Source organism: Salmo salar, chromosome ssa26 (assembly GCF_905237065.1).
Source record: "Salmo salar chromosome ssa26, Ssal_v3.1, whole genome shotgun sequence".
Lineage (NCBI taxonomy): Eukaryota > Metazoa > Chordata > Actinopteri > Salmoniformes > Salmonidae > Salmo > Salmo salar.
In genome coordinates, this window is record NC_059467.1 from 21,259,108 (window position 1) to 21,277,762 (window position 18,655).

Here is an 18,655-nt window from a genome sequence, read left to right on the forward strand (position 1 = left end):
CAGTGGACAGGGTTTAAGAGAAAGAGCACGTTAGCGGGGGCATTTCGTATCTGTAGGAAGGCAGAGTACTACCCTCCCAGTTTTAGGAGGCTCTGAGTGATTGATTGGCAGTTTGCAGAGAGCCAGCAGGGGAACGTCAGGCCACCCCAGCAGTGCTGGTCAGGATTTGTGGAGGTTGGAGGTCAGAGGTGGGGTCACTGCAAGGGGCAGATGGCCAGATCCTCTTTTTGTGTTTCTTGGCACAGGCATTCACCCCATCATTAGAAACAAGCTGGACAAAACATCCGGGTAAACAATAAATTATTTTACAATTTAGCTAGGTGGGTTTGGTAGTTATATATTCTCCATGTGGTTGAATGAAATCTTTAAGTAACATAAACACATTGTGAAAGGTGGAGAAAAGTCAAGTCACCTTTTCATTTATGGAGGCCTTGCTCAATAACTGGACACCCAAAGCTCCAGGGGGGAGGTGCATATGATGAGCATTTGCTGGCAATGCGTTTCAAAAGTCATCTGTAAGGTGACTGGAGGAAGTAAATGGTAAATGGGCGCACAGAGATAGTTGAAGGTATAATCTAGTCATTGTAGTGTGAGCCTCAGCTCATCTGCTTTATATTTCATTTAGGAGCATTAGGTGCCGCCTCTGGCGACCATCATCACTCAAAGGAGATGGTCAATCGCATATTTTGAGCAGCCATGGCAGTGACCACAGCTCGACAAACCCTAGCAGAATAGATTTTAGACTGAGGCTTAGTATTTAATCAATAAGGATCTCTCTGTTTGTCAATCCAGCATTTTTTGTATCTGGGAAGCTCATCCTCTCATGCCCCCAGGCCCCGGGCTACTGGGATGGATGCCTCAATGTTGCATTGCTGCTGTTGTGCAACACTTAGGAATGTGTTTGATGTTGATTAGAGGTTCCACATTTTGTTCCTCCATGGGAGCGTGTTGCTGAGGGATGGGCCCCTGTATCCGTTCAAAGATGGTCCCAATCCAATGCCTGCCTGCACTTATCTCCACAGCAAATATTCCTCTGCAGAGGGCTGCACTGGGCCTGATGCACAAGAGGCCTTACAGCTCAGAACTAATTCAATTAAAAATGCCCAAAGCAAAGTGGCCAGGGGCTCAGTGAAAGGATCAGCCCCCTTGTCTTCAAAAGAACTTTACACAAATAAATGGGCCTCTACAACAACTGGTGGGACACAACCCATTAGATAAGTTAGCATTCCATTTGAAAGTCAAATACTAGAAGTAAAGCGCTCTGCAAATTAAAGTTCAATGCAAAGTGGCGCAGCTCTCTAAAACTGGTCAGGATAGACAATGTAGGTTATGGATCCCAAAATGAATTGGGTTCATTCTGGCTTTGCTCATGAACGGTACATGCTCTGTCCGTGGCCAGTGGAAAAAACAAGGAGGTCTTTACCTTGAAATGTCAGAGGGTCAGCTGCGTTAAGGAGGGACAGAATTCCCCTTGCCGCCTTCCTGAAGACGACACGGAGAAGTTGTCAGAGTGCAGTGCGCTGATCAGGATTCACAGAGAGCCCAGTCTGGCAGTTAGGGCTTTCCCGCTGTTCAACACCACGACACCTGGAAACCCAGGTTACGTCCAGCTATCCATATCGGCCGTTATAGAGGCCAGGACCCAATCCAGTGTGTTTATGACGGGGTGGAGTTTACCTTTAGGCAAGGTTTCTCGAGAGCAGTGCTTGAGATTTACGTTGATTTTAAGTAGTACTCTAAGAAAGGTTTGTTAAGGATACAGCTAGAAGCGTGTGCTGTGTGCTGATTATCAGTGAACTTTGATGAGTGGTAATAGTTCAATTATTCAGACTTAAGGTGCAAGAAGATGTTGATTGGGGTCCTCTCTGATGTCAGTGGCAACAGCTGTTTAATCAGAAACGATGAACCATGCACCTAGTGAGGATTTGCCTCGCTTTAAACCTGAGCTCCTTGTAATCTTTTTGCACAGCTCCTCGTATGTTTTCTTCATCTGTTGGCTCCCCCCCCCTCTTTTCTCCCCTAGCAAGCCTGCTGTGTTTGATGTGCGTTCAGGGTTTTTTGTGTGCAGAATTTAGAGAAGAGGGGTCATTTCTGTGATAAAGTTAGTGGGGGAGCCTCCGAAGGCAAACACTGGCTAGAGTATCTCATTGTTACACTGGGCTAGCGAGATAACTGAGCCTGGGGGGGGGGGGGGAGTTGGATGGAGAGAGAGAGAGCCCAGGAGAGGTACTCTGATGCCCCTCTCCCCTCCCCTCCCCTCAGACTACCTCTTCATCTGTGAGTGCTGATGGCTGCTCGCCCCTGCAGCACAAACAGCATCGGATGTGTGCAGAGGTCAAAGAGCACTGCAGTCTTTTGTTAATCCATTACTTAAGTGGTGCGCATTGCATTCTGAAAACATGCAGCTGTTTTGAATCTGAAGACACATGTCACGTGTATCTTTGAATTATCTGATTCCTTTTTCTCAGAGTAGTAAATGGGTGAAGAGGATTTTGTTTTGTGGTACTTGTTTTGGGTATTTCTGATGTAGTCTTCTTTATATAGTCCTTCACTGATGTAGCCTAGTACGTTGTTTGCACTGGGTCCCAGTTGTACCAGGGGTGGTTTGATTTGTTTATGATAATTATGTTGATGTTATCCAACCCTGGGGCTTTTTGGTAAATATTTGATTTATCCCAGTCCTTCCAAAAATGTGATTTAAATTGAGGTCTGTATCAAGAGCAGCACACCATCATTTATTTTAAAGTAACTGTCCAGCGTTTCCAGATTTCTATGAAATATGATGTATTATTAATTACAATATGAGTGAAATAGTTTTCTTTCCAAAATTTTTAATTAAGTGTGTTACAATACGGCTTTTCTGTGTTGGAATGGTGTGGGCGTGGGACACACTCTTTTCAAGCCACTTCGATACAAAGTGATTTTCGTAGCAGGTTTGGAGAGCATTTTCACTAACCCTAACCTTAACCCTTTTCCTAACCGTAACCTCAGTGTCCTAACATTGTTTCTTATTCAGGAGTGGCGTTTTTAAAAAAAAGTGGAAAACCCCTAAATTATCACATGATGAAAATCATGAAATCACAACCAATAACACTTTCACGTGTGTGTGTGTGTGTGTGTGTGTGTGTGTGTGTGTGTGTGTGTGTGTGTGTGTGTGTGTGTGTGTGTGTGTGTATGCGCACGTTTGGAGAGAGCAAAAGGGAGACAAAAAGGAGGAAGGAAATATGTGGTTTATAGGTTACTGAAGAGTTCATTCCTCTTGCGCCAGTCCATGGCAGGGACTTTCTTGGCTGAACGTTTCTGTTAAGTCTCCTAACCTGCTATGAAAAAGTCATTTCGGTATCGAAGTGGCATGAAAAGAGTGTTTCCAGTGTGGGCGTACCCCAACAACAGAGTAGAATTGACTGGTCATATCATCCTCCTCAGGAGGATGACATCATCCTCCATGAGGAAATAGCAAGCATTTTTGAAACAGTCTGTTTGAGATACAAATTTTATGTGGGGTTTTTTAAGTGTTTTTTCTCCAATTTATGCTTTGGCCACAAATACGAGTATAGGATCGTGAGTCAACACAATTATTTGGGTATAAATTAACATATTATTAACTTTTAAAAGTAATATTTTCACTGGACAGTAACTTTAACAAACTATTGACCTGAGGTGTCATTAGTTGAAAAGGGGGATGGGAGTGGATGACCTTAATGGCTTTTGGGTTTTTTATTGCTTAGTGACTGAAAAAGGGGTTGGGCATAATGTTCTAGATTATTTTGTATAACTTTTTTGAAACGATAAACAATTTATTCTAGACATTGAACTACTTGCAACATCATTCTTAACGGTGGATAAGGTTTAGGTGAAATCAGTAATGGGACACACGCTGTGTACATGAGGGTTCTCATGGAGTTTAGTTTCCATACAGTTCAGGTGGTGTCTGAACTGTATGGATTCCAAGCAGGATGTTGCCAGACCTCTCTACCAATCATCACCGTTCGGCTGCACTAATCCCCCTCTTTATCTCAGGGGGATTAAAGTATAAAATCAGTGGCAAATAATATGTTGGTAACAGTTATAATGATGTATTAATTGCTATAAGCATATGAGACATATTATATCTGTTGTCTCTCTAGGAATAGACCTAGAGGTAGGCTGAATTAGGAATTAGATGCTGTGTGTCTGTGAGGACTGGGTGTCTGTGAGGACTGTGTGTCTGTGAGGACTGTGTGTCTGTGAGGACTGGGTGTCTGTGAGGACTGTGTGTCTGTGAGGACTGGGTGTCTGTGAGGACTGTGTGTCTGTGAGGGTTGGTTACATGTGATGTTGTCCTTTTAGGTTCCCACTGGCTGGCCATTCATCTGGCCTGTCAAAGGCCTCACTTTCAGTATCATCTTTCACTGACTGATCTTCCCAAACTCTGCTGCTCCGTGAGCGGGAAATGAATCAATGATCTCAAACAAAATGGATCAAGCTTCCCATCTTCCTCCACATGGTCTCGTCACCAGCTTTGGGCTTAATGACTCTGTGTTCAAATATAAAGAGTTTTATAGCAAGCTTATGAGGAATTTTATTTCAGTTAAAGTATTAGCAGTAGTCATTAGGTGGGCCACTAAAAGTTTGTGTGCATGGCACACATTTGACTGATTGACCTCTGCTCATGTGCGTAGATGTGCATATTAGAGGAGCTAATTAATAAGATGAGCCTAGCAGAGATTTCCTCTGCTCTCTGATCTCCTCAGGGTTTAATGTGCTCCAGCCAGGATGAGCTGACAGGTACATGTAACATGCTGGTTTGTTTAGGTTAGTTAGGGCCTCGGGATCCCCGTCTGATATCCGATGTCTGGTGCTTGTATAACACCTCATTTGAGGGAGAACTGGAGCTTATGCATTTTCAAAGAGAAGGTGAGAGACAGGGCAAGGAGAAAAAAACAACAGCTGATTTCAATAGCGGACTAACTTACATCTCAGGGCAAAAGGGTCTTCCTGTGACTGTCTTGATTAGACGGCAATGCATCAACACATGAACTCTGTCTAGGCTGTAAGGAGAGGAGGTCAGGGAGAGAATTTGTCTTGGAGGGGTAAGGTTGGATGGATTGTGGGGCTCTTCAGATCTTGCTGTCAACAGCCCTTGTGATTATTCTTGGCAAATGTTCAATCTCAGTGCTAATGTACAGAATTTAGGTTGATTTGAATAGGATAGAGATTTCTTGTTGGGACATGGCAGCTCCATGGCAAGTAGTTTCATGGACAAATAAATGAATAAAGGGGATGGCAGTTGGGGTAGTGATCATTTCAGTATAATTGTGCACATAGATTTACCTATTTTCAATGAAAATTGTAAGAATGAGATTCAGCTTCACAGCGCAACTGTCTCACTATCAGGCAGATACTGAAGTGGGTTGGCCTTTGCTGGGTATGGGCTTTAGTGAGATGGTAACCTGAAAGTGAAGTACTGTATATTTTTAAGATATGCCTGGCAGCTCAATATATTCCCTTATTTCCATAAATGTCATTGATTTCCATTTTAACTGAACAGTTCTAAGATACAGAGGCTTAGTTTTACTGATAGAAAGACATGTAACCTTATCCACCAAGATGAGCTGCCGAGCAAGAGAGGATATTGGGCCATGAACATACATTTTTGTGATGATTGGTCTTATAGATCCAAATGGGGGAAAATACAATACTAGAAAAACATAATTTCATAGTTCTTGCTTTCTAATGGCTGCATTACTAGTAATCATCTCTTCGCAAACATGTACTGTACATTAGAGAATGTGTCTACTCTTGTGGTACACAGTGTCTCACCATTCCTTGTTTTGTTCTGTAGGTATCTCCCCCTTTACAAATCAGCCAACTTCCATTGTGGTGACAGAAGGATCAGTCGCCCGTTTCACCTGCAAAGTCACTGCAAGCCCTCCTCCCATCATCACCTGGGAGTTCAATCGGGTCATGTTACCCCTGGCAACTAAAAGGTATGCATTCTCATTATTTCATTATCATGCCATGTCATTAACTTTATCTGTAGATGGCATTTGAGAGTATTGTAGAAGTCTATTACGATTTTAAACTGTACATGTCAGAGTGATAGAAATATCAGAGCTGTGTGCTCATCCACCATTATATATGATGTCAGTTGTATTGATTGTCTTTGTGTTCTTGTCTGTCCCAGAATCACAGTCTTGCCCAGCGGCGTTTTGCAGATCCACGGGGTGGAAAAAGGGGATGCTGGGAACTATCGTTGTGTGGCGACCAACATCGCCAACCGTCGCCGGAGTACAGAGGCAACCCTCACTGTCACTCCAGGTGGGAGATAGTGGAGAATTAGCACTCTTTTCAGATTTAAACATAATATATTCACAAGCATTGCATCAAACGTTATAAGCCCAATAAAAGCCAAGTTATATTTATGTTGAGTAGTGAAGTGGGCACCCTGGTCAAATCCTGTCTCCCCTCCACAGCTCCAAGCCCCAAACTGCCTCAGAGGCCTCGTATCATCGCCGGGCCCCAGAATGCCACTGTGTCCCTGCACCAAAGCACCATCCTGGAATGCATGGCTACAGGGAACCCCCGACCCCTCATCTCCTGGAGCCGAGCCGACAGCAAGTCCATCGATGTTTTCAACACCAAGGTGCTGGGCAATGGCAACCTCATCATCTCTGACATCAAACCCCAACACGGAGGAGTGTACATGTGCAGAGCCACTACCCCTGGCACGCGCAACTATACCATCGCCACAGCCAACATCACTGTGCTAGGTAAACACATGTTAGTCGTCTGTGTAGAGCTCCTATAAGTGTCAGTTGTTATTACAGACATCATTGTTGGTGTTTGTTACATCTAAGACGTTTCCCTTATTCAGCGCCTCCGTCCTTGGTGGAGTGGCCGGAGAGCCTGACCCGTCCGCGTGCGGGCACGGCCCGCTTTGTGTGCCAGGCTGAGGGGGTTCCCCTGCCCCACATCACTTGGCTGAAGAACGGAGAGAAGGTCCACTCCAACGGACGCATCAAGATGTACAACAGGTCTGAGCTCTAACAACAGATCAACTGTAGCTAATAACTCTCTGTTCCTGTTTGTCTCCCTCTCAATTCTTTATTTATATGATCATCCCATTGTTTTATAAATCCCTGCCTCCTAAACACCAACCATATTGTATGTTCTGCTGTATGTTAATTGAAACAGAATCCCTAATTCCTTTACCCCCCAGGTAAGTTGTCTTTGTTGATTGGAAACTCAGTCCCAATTAAAAATTCATCAGCCCTTCCCTACAGAAGAAAGGAAGCTGAATAATTTACTAACGTGCTAATGGCATTTCAGTGGATTTCCCACTAATTTGCTTCCTCTGCCTTGGCTTGTTAATGGTTTCTGATTTGAAAGAGAATGATAGAGCTGGTAAGCGACTGGTTAAGTATTGGTAGGGGAAACTGGAGGAGGGACAGAAGTCTAATATGGCCATGTGTGTTTTGTCCCACAGTAAACTGGTGATCAACCAGATCATCCCTGAGGATGATGCCATCTACCAGTGCCAGGTAGAGAATGAGCAGGGCTCTGTGCTGTCCATGGCCCGGCTCATAGTGGTGATGTCAGAGGACCGGCCCAGCGCGCCCAGGAACATCCGGGCTGACACTGTATCCAGCTCCGCCATCTTGCTGGCCTGGGAGAGACCACTGTACAACTCAGACAAAGTGATCGCCTACTCTGTGCACTACATGAAGGCTGAAGGTGAGATATGATAGCCAATTCAGGGGGAGCCTCTTCTATGTCTTGTACCTTTTCAAGCAGAAACTCTTTTTGATGTTGGCAGAAAATAGTTCATGTCATATGTATTAGGGCATTCCATATTAATGGCCTTGGTAGCCCCAGGAGTTAACAGTTAACACTGTTTAGAGTCCTGAATGCTCCGCTTCCTCCTTGCCCCCAGAACGGAATGTGGGAGATTGACCATCTGTTGTTAATAGTTGGTTGCTGGGCAGAGGTCAAGGAAAAAAATGATTACTGCACCAAAGAAAGAACAGCAGCTTGCTCTGTACAAACAGGACAGGCCTTCCATAGGCGATCTCAAGCCCTGTGCATGGGTTTTAAAGGTGCAGGAGCACCCTACACTAGATGAGATGCAGGATAGACAGGAACCGATCACAAGAATACAAGGGCTGCACTGTTGTCACTAGTCACCCCAGTCATTGACTGCTGGACCTTTAGCTTTCCTGGGAACCTGTATTGTTGATGAAGAGGCACCAAGAGTCACATTCAAACAATGTAACAGTTCAGCACAAATTTTATCCAGTTCATTCAGGCACTGTTGTTCATCGCCGGCTATGGAATACCATTGTATAGGCCAAATGTACGAATTCCATGCAGCAAAAGAAACACCTGCTAGGCTATGTAAGGATAAGGACGTTAACGGAAGTAAGTTCGAAAATCTGCCCCTTTCTCCTTAAATAACTGGCGTCTGTATAGGATTTGGTGCACTTGATTAAGATTACATGAAACATTCTGTCCGGTCTCAGAGAATGGCTGGCCGTTGAGATTGACAGGAGTGGTAGCACCGAAGAATTCTGCACCTGAGGTCTCAGACACAGAGCCTTGGCACTAAATGGAGGTTCTAATGAAAGAAGGAACTAATTAGTCTGTGTGTCAGAGTGTGCTAATCCAACAGAGGAGATTCTGTCAAGGCACTGGGACAGTATGAGCTGGACTGGGAGGGAGGCTTTGTGTGTCTTTTCAGGGAGGTTTCCTGGGCCTTTCAGGCCCCTGGACAAGGCCTTTTCTGTTTACTCTCAAGGATCTTGTTTACCAGGTCAGACTTCAGGCTGGACGATTCAATACGTCCTGGCTACAAGTGAGTCTTTTGTGGGACCTTCCTAATCTGTGCTAATTAAACTGCTATTAGGCTCAGCCAGCAATGTGGGAAAATTGAATGCTGGAAATTGGCTTGAGCAATGTTGATGAAATTGTCTATAAAAGGGGAAGGAACCAGTTTGATTGAGTTGACACTTTTTGTATATTGTCCATAGTGAATGGACCAGAAGCCCACCGTTAGAGACAGATGTACACCGTAACTTTGTAAGAATCAGGTGCCTCAGACAAGGAGGTTCCTAAAGCCAAAGTGATTATGTTCTAATTGCTCTGTATACTGAGAGAAATCATTGAATGATGATTATGGACAGTTATCAAAAGTTGTCTTTGTACTCAGAATGTATGCAAATCTTCATAGACCCTTTTATGATTAGGTCCCCCTTTAGTGCCCTAAAGAGTTTGCATTGAAGGATCAGATCCCCTCTGAAATCCTTGCCTGTACATGCAGCTTACAACTCTCTGGGTGGTAATTGATTCATTGATTAAATGTGTGTCCTTTTCTTCCCTCAAACCAGGCTTGAACAACGAGGAATATCAGGTTGTCATTGGCAACGACACAACCCGGTACATTATTGATGACCTGGAGTCAGTGCGGAACTACACCTTCTACATCGTGGCCTACATGCCCATGGGAGCCAGCCGCATGTCCGACCATGTGTTCCAGCACACCCTGGAGGATGGTGAGGCCTTGTCGTTAGCTCCCACATACACAAACATACAGTCCACCCTGGCCTTTATCGAGCTGTAACCCAGGGAAACAGCCATAACTGTCACCCCAGGATGAATAAAAACACCCCCAGATGAATAGTAAAGAGAATGCTTCATATTGATCCTGTAGTCATTGTGTAAGGTCTTCTATCACTCTAATGGAGGACTCAGAGGATGTTTTCCAGTGTGTTTAAACTGTAATGAATAGGCTGTAGAGAGTGGGCAGTACTGTAGGTCCTGTAATGAATCTAGTGGGGCTGAACCCTAGCTGTCTAATTGGGGTCGTCTCTAAGAGGTGCGCCAGAGGAATAGAGGAGTCTAATAAGGAAGGATTATATGGTGGACCACTCGGCTGGTTAAACATTAGTCAGGCTGATATTTAGAGATCAGTAATGACCCTCTCTACTATAATCTAACTCTCCACAAGGGCCCTTCACAGTTCACACCCCTCCATTAAATGTTTCTGCACTGTGCAACCGTGACCACCACTTATGATCAAGGATAATTACATTTCTTTCATATTCCACAGAAAATTACTGGCCTATTGTCCTTGATTTAGGGAATATCTGTCACATGATTGCATACCAGTCTAAATCAGGTTCCATCTATTTATTGTGTACACTTGCAGACTTACTGAATTGATTTTCCAGTATGATTGAGTGTGACACACAGTGAGCTGATTTGTATCTCTGGGTTTGTTCATTATAGTCTCAGTAGTTAGCTGTTACTTTAGCAATCGCAACTCTTCCTTTGGTCCCCACCAAAACACGATACAAAACAACCATAAATATAGACAGAAACCAGAGACAGTAACACAGTAATGAACAAGTTGGTGACTGTATAAGCCTCTACATGACCACTCGGTCTCCCTCTCCACAGTGCCCCTGCGTGCCCCCGAGCTCAGCCTCACCAGCCGCAGCCCCACAGACATCCAGGTGTCCTGGCAGCCCCTTGCAGCCAAGCTAAGCCGCGGCCGGGTGTCGGCCTACCGCTTGTCCTATCGTACCAGCGCCGACCAGGCTGTCACCCAGCTGGAGCTTCCTGGGGAGAAGACCCAGTATCTCCTGGAGGGCCTGCAGCCCGACACCATCTACCTCCTCCGCATCGCTGCAGCCACTAGCGTGGGCTGGGGGGAACAGTCAGCCTGGACCTCCCACCGCACCCCTAAGGCATCCAGCGCCAAAGGTACTTACACATGCTCCTCAGTAGTAGCGATGAGTTACTGGCTGCTCCCTGATGGGCCGATGCTCCAGGCATTCAGGCATGCACATGGTATTTTTTCTAAAGTTAAACATGTGCTCTGTGTGTCCCAGTCTTATGACTAGGTTGCTGCGTGCACATATGATGTTTGTACAGATATGATTACAACTAATCACTTCCAGTCAATCAAAGTCAAAAGACATACGTAAGCCATAACATCTTTGATGAACCGGAATTTCAACCTTAGATTTGTAAAGCTACCACATCACAGAAATAAACATGTAAGGCCTTACTTCCTGCCTTACTTCCTGCACTGACTTATCATGCACACTAAAACCATCATGCCTTGCAGGCGCATAGTGAGAGCACACTTCCCTCTACACATAGTCAATATAGGAGCAAAGAGGCTGGATTATCTCTGAACCTTTCTTCTTCCCAGTCCTCTGCTGAATGTGTGAGAGAGAGCCATGAGAAGAGCTTGCTCTAATAATCTTGTTAAGGCATTGCGTTTGTTACTTCATGACCTTTGGCCCGCTCTGTCAGTAACATCGGAATGGCTTCAGTCATGGGTCATAAAAGAGAGGCCTCTGGGTGGGAGGAAGAATAGTTCTGTTTAGAGCTCCATCTGAGCCTCAGGGGTGGGGGAGGGGACTGCTGCCCTCTCTCTCTCTCTGTCCCTTTGGAAACAAACAGGATCTTTTCTAGAATTCTGCCAGGATCATGTCTGCTGAATAGGCATTCTGTCAGTAGAACTGAGGACCAGGCTCATCTCTGCTAGTGTGTGTTTGTGCCTGGCTGTGAATCTGTGTGCCAGGCTGGGGCATGGCATGGATGTGCCTCTGGTTGGGGGCTGAAGGCTGGGAGCCGGTTATTTCCATCAGATAAAGCCAGTGAGCCGCTGGGTGGAGAGCATTCCTGTTTTCAAGGAACAAGACAAGCTACAGAGTCAACTTGCTCCCAGCCTGCCACCCTGCATCTCTTACAATACAATACTTTTTGGTGACTTTGCCCCTATTTGTCCAGCAAATTATTTATGGGAAATCTAAATAAGCATGTTTCTGCCATGTTAAATGGTTTACTCTTAATAATTTGGGTATCCCAAACAAATGTGTTCCTGAACAAGTCCTTCATTTGTTGTTAAGGACTAGCTAACCTTTCTTTATAAATAGTTGTGGACTGTCAATAGTAACAAGGCTCTGAATGGTATCTGAATATGAAGCAAATTGACCTTTATGAACACATTGGTGTGGCCTGGCCATTGGGCTTAAGGTAAAGAAGGCCTGATTGGGTAGTGGGGGTTGGGAGTGGGTGAGTTTCATATACTCCCTTGACTTGGTACTATTTCAGATAAGCTGGTTAAAATAAAGACATCTGAATAAAAATGAATAGTCATGCAGGTTGAACTCTGTATATAAGTAGTACAGAGAGATTCTGTTTGAACCTTACATCCTCAGAACTGTACTCAATAAATCAAATTGTATTGGTCACATACACATATTTAGCAGATGTTATTGCAGGTGTAGCAAAATGCTTGTGATAAGAAATAACACACACACAAAAAAATATGGCAAAGTTGCTTAGGAGCTAGAAGCAGAACTGCCATCTCTTCACAAAACAATTACATTAAATAAATACTCAGATGTTTACTGTGACTCTAACCACAGATCTCTCTTTGTGTCTCCCCAAAGGGACTCAAACCACAGATCTCTCTCTCTTCGTGTCTCCCCACAGTGACTCTAACCACAGATCTCTCTCCATTTGCGTCTCCCCACAGTGACTCTAACCACAGATCTCTCTCTCTTCGTGTCTCCCCACAGTGACTCTAACCACAGATCTCTCTCTCTTCGTGTCTCCTCACAGTGCCTCTAACCACAGATCTCTCTCTCTTCGTGTCTCCTCACAGTGACTCTAACCACAGATCTCTCTCTCTTCGTGTCTCCCCACAGTGCCTCTAACCACAGATCTCTCTCTCTTCGTGTCTCCTCACATTGACTCTAACCACAGGTCTATTTCTCTTCGTGTCTCCTCACAGTGCCTCTAACCACAGATCTCTCTCTCTTCCTATCTCCTCACAGTGCCTCTGGCCCCTGAGCTTCAGTTGGAGCCTCTGAACTGCACCACCATCATAGTGCGCTGGCAGCTGGCACCAGGAAACTCTGTCAGCGTCCAGGGCTACAGGCTGTTCTACCACGAGGAGAGCCAGGCTGAGAGTTCCCCCATCCAGCTGCGTGTCCAGGACAACAGGCACACCATTGGAGGCCTGGGTGAGTAGACTCCACATATTACACCCGCCCTATGATCTCATTGTTGCTGATGACATTTGTCTTGATTTTGGATTTCAATTGCAAGATTAAGAATATGTTCTAGTCAATGCATGGTTACACAATGAAAGTTCTCCTTAAATTGGATTCGGATCAAAGATGCTCTTAAAAAACATTTTCCTTGTCCTCACCAGGCATGTTTAAGGTCTTTTTAAGATCAGAAAAGCCCATTAGTTTGGCAAGGACAAAGTCTTTTCATGTGAGTTGTGGGGGCTCATGTCCAGAGGTCCAGAAAGAAGCCAACCCCCCATGACCTTACGGACGTGGCCTGGTTTCCAATGTATGTCCCCCCAACAGATTTAGAAATAGCTGCTAGCTGGGACTGAGGAAGGGGTGTTGGGGGCATATGCTGGTTCTCTGGCCTCTGGGTCAAATTCATTTTGCCAAGTTGGAGAGTGTGGAAGGAAAGGGAGTCCCACACCACTGCAGTGGACAACTGACCATCTGTGGCCAGAGGAGGTCAGCCAGGTGGCCAGCAGCTGAATTTTGAATCAGGAAGCTCTGGCACTAGACCAGGATTAGAAAGCATAAGGGGTGGGGGTGGGGGGTTTAATACAGTATGTGTCCCCTTTTACCTTTTTGTTTTCTTGCTACAGTATGTGTTTTTGTTTTGTCATGGAGGGGTCTTACTGTGAAGGGGGCGATAAATATGACTGCAGAAACTTCCCCCATTTTGGCATCAGCTGTTGTTTAGAATGACACAAGGCTATAGTATTGAGTAGGTTTTAAAGTGCTGTACTTTATGAAATATTTGTTGTTTTGAATGGATAATTATTTTTCAATAGAGAGTATTTTTATAAAGCTTGAGGTAAAACCTATCGGAGAGATAAGAGAAAGAACATATGAAGTCTGGCTTTTTGTGTACATTCTCCTTTTCCTCATGAACCACATTTTCCTCCTGGAATAATGAACATAATGGACAAACAAGTTGTAGTAATGTGATATAGATAGATATCACTAAAACACACTTACTATGCCTTGGTTTTTCATTAGTTTCTCATTGTTTAATGTCCTCAAATGTGCTTGTTTGATAGAATAGCTGGCAGAGGTGTATTCCAGGGCTGTCTTTAGAGGAGAGGGAAGCTGTTATTGTGGAGCAGATTTATGGTGTGTTTTATGACTGCTGTGAGCAGAGCATTTGGAGGAGCATTCACATCAAAGGCTTTCATTGTGTTAGGCTTTAAGGGCCACAAAGAGACTTAATTGACCAAGAGTCAACCAAATTCAGCCCCTCACCACTGGTAACTGAGTCTTTCTGTAAATACATGTATGACATGTTGAAGAGAAGTATGCATCTCATTTATCTTCCCAAAGGTTTCCCCCCTCAAGGAAGAGCAGTTTAATTTGTCACGTATTACCGTCAGTGTGAGATAGGTTTTAGGTACGATTTCAGTGCCTGCCCATGGCACCACATTTTTACAACGTTGATTTCAGTAAGTGACGTGTTAAACAGAGAGACGGCTTCAGATAACAATACTGACTTGACTCAGTTTCCCCTTCGGATGTGCTTTGGTCATTTTGGTGTGACATTGATAATAAACCAATATGAGAAGTGTAACATTAAGTCATTTTTTTATTTTCGTGGACGTGACCCACATCTCCAAACAGGGTATTTTAATTAAAACGGGGTGTTCTCATCAATTTGAGTCTGCTTTAATGTCCATGTTTGCCCATAATTGAGTAGTCCCTGTTTCGATTTGACCTTCCAAGGACAGAACAGCAGTGGAAAAGGGCATTTCCCTATTGATTTTGTTCAATGTTGTTTGAGTGACAAACCATGACTTATGTCCTTTAATAAACTATACATATTGTTTTCTTACTGACTTTTAATCAGTCTACTTACTATTGAATTGATGAAGTGTTTTTCCATTAGAAAACACTCTGGATACTTCTAATAACAAGATTATTTACCCTCCATGGCATGTCTGAAGTAGAGAGCAAAATGGAGCTTCAATTAAAATGTTCATTGGATTTTATCCAGGATAAAGGATTACGCTGTAATGTGTCTGTTAGTAATGCAATTAATAGAGGCTTTAACTTTAACTCTTTACTTCACCCAAGGACACTTGTGACTTGTGACAGTCACACGGGTTTGGAAACATTTACATTTACATTTAAGTCATTTAGCAGACGCTCTTATCCAGAGCGACTTACAAATTGAAACCACAACCACACACAGACTAGAGAATGTGTTCGATCAGTCAGGGATTATGAACAACACCAATCTCACTGAGTGACTTGATAAGTATTTCAGATCCCTGGGACCTAAATTCACTTAGCTTTGATGTGGTAAAGACAACAAGCCAACCGTTACTGTATTATTGAGTCAATGTTGCTCTATTGTGCACAAATAACATACCTCTCTAACAGAAGAAAAGACATGAACATGGTGAGTTCTGAATCTGTAGTAGAAACAGACCAGCTCTGCTCTGGCCATTACTAAATGATCTCTTAAGACCATTCCACATGACTGAAAGGGCTCTCTAAGTTAGGAATGTGAGAGGTTGTAGCTCAGTGTATAAATGACATGGTGTTGAAATACTGAGGTCCTCCCATTCATGTTTATTCTTCCTGTGGCATAGTCACGGTTGAAATACCTCCCATACCTGTTGGTACCAGGACTGTGTGTACGGTAGTAGATTTATCTCATAGCTTGGGGCCACCTTGCCCATCGTGGAGTGGTCTTTTCTCTGGGAAAACATTAGTTATTGCATGCCTGGTGTCAGATAAAAGGTAGATGGGTATTAGTGAGCCCACTACATCAATAAACTGTGTGTGTGTGTGTGTGTGTGTGTGTGTGTGTGTGTGTGTGTGTGTGTGTGTGTGTGTGTGTGTGTGTGTGTGTGTGTGTGTGTGTGTGTGTGTGTGTGTGTGTGTGTGTGTGTGTGTGTGTGTGTGTCAGAGGGAGATATACGCTCCCCCTATGGTATATGCTGCTTTGTGGATCAGTGTGGGAGTTGACATTTATGGCCCTGGCTCAGACCCTTCTTGCTGTGGTCTGGGGGGCCATTCTCAGGGCAGAACAAAGCCTTAGGGGCCTGCAGGATCTGCAAAACGGCTGTAAAAAAAATCAGGTGACCACAAACAGCTCAAGAATTTCCCCACATATACAAACTGGCATCATAATTTATGGGGAGAGCAAAGCCTTGCAAGATTAACCCAACAGGCATGATGGGAAAATGAACCAGCTTCACTTTGGTGCATCTTTATGCAATGGCAGTAAGGGTTAGGCAGATTGTGTATTATTCTGAGGAAATTAGTTATGAACTTTTCTCAAGCAAAGTGAGTAAGGCACAATGAGTTTGAGGGATGTTAGTTTTTGTGATATCTAACAAGAAACATTTGGCCTTGAATCCACACACAGGGTGATTATTGCCCATTTTATATGTGGCAACTGAAGCATATCTTATCTTTGTGAGGGATTTGGTGTTGTTGAATGAACCAGGGCTAATACACATTTCCCTTTGACCAGGGTTTATTGTGAGTGGTGGTTAGTGCAAGCATGGTTGACTCCATACAGAGGGGGAGGTTTGTGTGGACACCTCTTATCTTCAACCATGGAGATCCCTGATAACCTTACCCAAACCATGTGTATTACTCACAGGTTTTAAATTAACACTTCAATACATTTCCATGAAGTAAAATTCCATATTTTCTCCTAAATTGCTTACAGAAAACTTTTGCAAGTTCTGAATTTATTCAGTTTTCTGAATTTATACAGAAAGCAAAGTATAACCTTAGGTCACTCCTATGTTTCAAAGAGCAGTTAAGCTGAACAATTGAGCTTGCCATATCTAATCACGTTTTCATTATATCGGCTATGAAATTGCCCATTGAAGAGTTTTGCTCTCTCGCTTCACCATTTCCTCCTATTGGCACTATTTATCATCACCTATTAAGTGACTTTTTATTTTTGTCTCTTGGTGTTTTTTCCCCCTTTTCTGCTCAGTTCCCCTGCTTGACCCTCCCCCCTAAGAGCAGTGTCCATAACCCTTCCTTTGGCAGGATTTAGCTTGCCCAGATTCCATGTCAAAGGTCATGGCCCAGATGTCAAAGCCTGCCCCCTCTCGCAGCCCCTCTCCTGCATAATTACTGCAGGCCCATTGTGCTGTGGGGCTGGGCAAGGGTGGGACTGTGAGACCCTGACTGCTCCTCTTCAGAGATTGGGGCCGAACAAAAGCCCCTGGGACTGTCCAAAGCCCGGCCAGCCTGACTGTGGACACCAGAGTGGACATGGGACAGGAGGGACAGAAGAGAGCTATGCTAGTGTATACTAATTCATTGTCTTTTCCTAGAGAAAGTAAAGATATAGGAACCTCACAAATATGTGCAATTAATTTCCTATTATTGTTTTCATCAAACAATAGCTAATTAGCATAACTAAATGTTTTCTGTAGCAAATGACAACAGTAGCCTAGTCATTGACCCATCTATAATGAAGAAATATAAAGAGAGAAGCTTCATATTTTTATGCAATCATATTATCAGTAATATTTTCTTTGATCGAAATTCTAAGTTGATGTATCTAATCTTTAGACGATACCACAGATTAAGACACTTTTAAGTATTTTTTTCTCCCCTCCTGCAAGTCACTTCTTTATCTTTCCCAATTAAGGCTTAGGGAACAGAGAAAGGGCAAGGATTCTGAGGGAGAAAAAAAGAGGCTCAACTCGTATTCCACACCCATGACCTCAGATTCCTTCTGAGTTGTATCTATGCCTGACCTGCTGGCTCCATTGAAACTCCTCAGGGCTAGGGGTCTTAGTGGCTCAAACCATACCCCTCGGACTCTACTACTGCCCATCCCCCTGCCTCCCATTGCCCTGACTCCACCCCCTGGACCCTCCCTGAGCCTCAAGGCCCTCAGATTGATCCTAGAAAAAACACAGTTGTTTTAGCTCTTGGAGCATAGTAAACCTGATGAGATGGTTGTTCAACAAAGTGGTTGGATTTTTCACAATGACTGTAATTGCTTTTTGATATGTTCAACTCTTTTGAAGACATAGAGCCTGCTCATCATTACAACATATATTTTCACACACATGCAGTGAATATGATCCTCTAGCTGTTTGTCAGATGATCAACATGGGTTACCCTTGGGTTTAGATCATCTAATTTAAGGTTTCCCAAACTCGGTCCTGGGGCCCCTCCTGGGTGCACGTTTTGGTTTTGCCCTAGCACTACACAGCTGATTCAAATAATCAAAGCTTGATGTTAAGTTGGAATAAGCTGTGTTTAAAAAAAATATATATTTCACCGTTATTTAACCAGGTAGGCCAGTTGAGAACAAGTTCTCATTTACAACTGTGTAGTGCTAGAGCAAAAAACTAAACGGGGGGCAGGTCCAAGTTTGGGAAACCCTGATCTAACTGTCTACATTTTATTTGTCTCTGAGACATGATCACAGAAACTGTTAGTAACGTAGAACTCATAAATGACTGCTTCTGTGACTGGAACTGAGGATAGGCATGACTTCAGTTTGTATCCACACTCCTGTGCTCCTCTCAACGTATGTGTCCTGGAGCACAGCCTAGTGGTCATGTTGTACACTGCATTACTGTTCCATGGCGAAAGGG

At 43.9% G+C, this 18,655-nt stretch overlaps 1 protein-coding gene across 1 annotated transcript in view; it reads left to right on the top strand.

The window, feature by feature from the left end:
* Positions 1 to 18,655, top strand: part of LOC106587432 (protogenin A) — a 42,145-nt gene that overhangs the window by 14,267 nt on the left and 9,223 nt on the right. The window contains exons 3-10 of the mRNA XM_014175821.2: positions 5,825 to 5,969; positions 6,167 to 6,300; positions 6,456 to 6,752; positions 6,857 to 7,016; positions 7,469 to 7,716; positions 9,366 to 9,530; positions 10,438 to 10,743; positions 12,834 to 13,022. Coding sequence (XP_014031296.1) covers positions 5,825 to 5,969; positions 6,167 to 6,300; positions 6,456 to 6,752; positions 6,857 to 7,016; positions 7,469 to 7,716; positions 9,366 to 9,530; positions 10,438 to 10,743; positions 12,834 to 13,022 — 1,644 coding nt within the window. The remainder of the gene's footprint in view (positions 1 to 5,824; positions 5,970 to 6,166; positions 6,301 to 6,455; positions 6,753 to 6,856; positions 7,017 to 7,468; positions 7,717 to 9,365; positions 9,531 to 10,437; positions 10,744 to 12,833; positions 13,023 to 18,655) is intronic.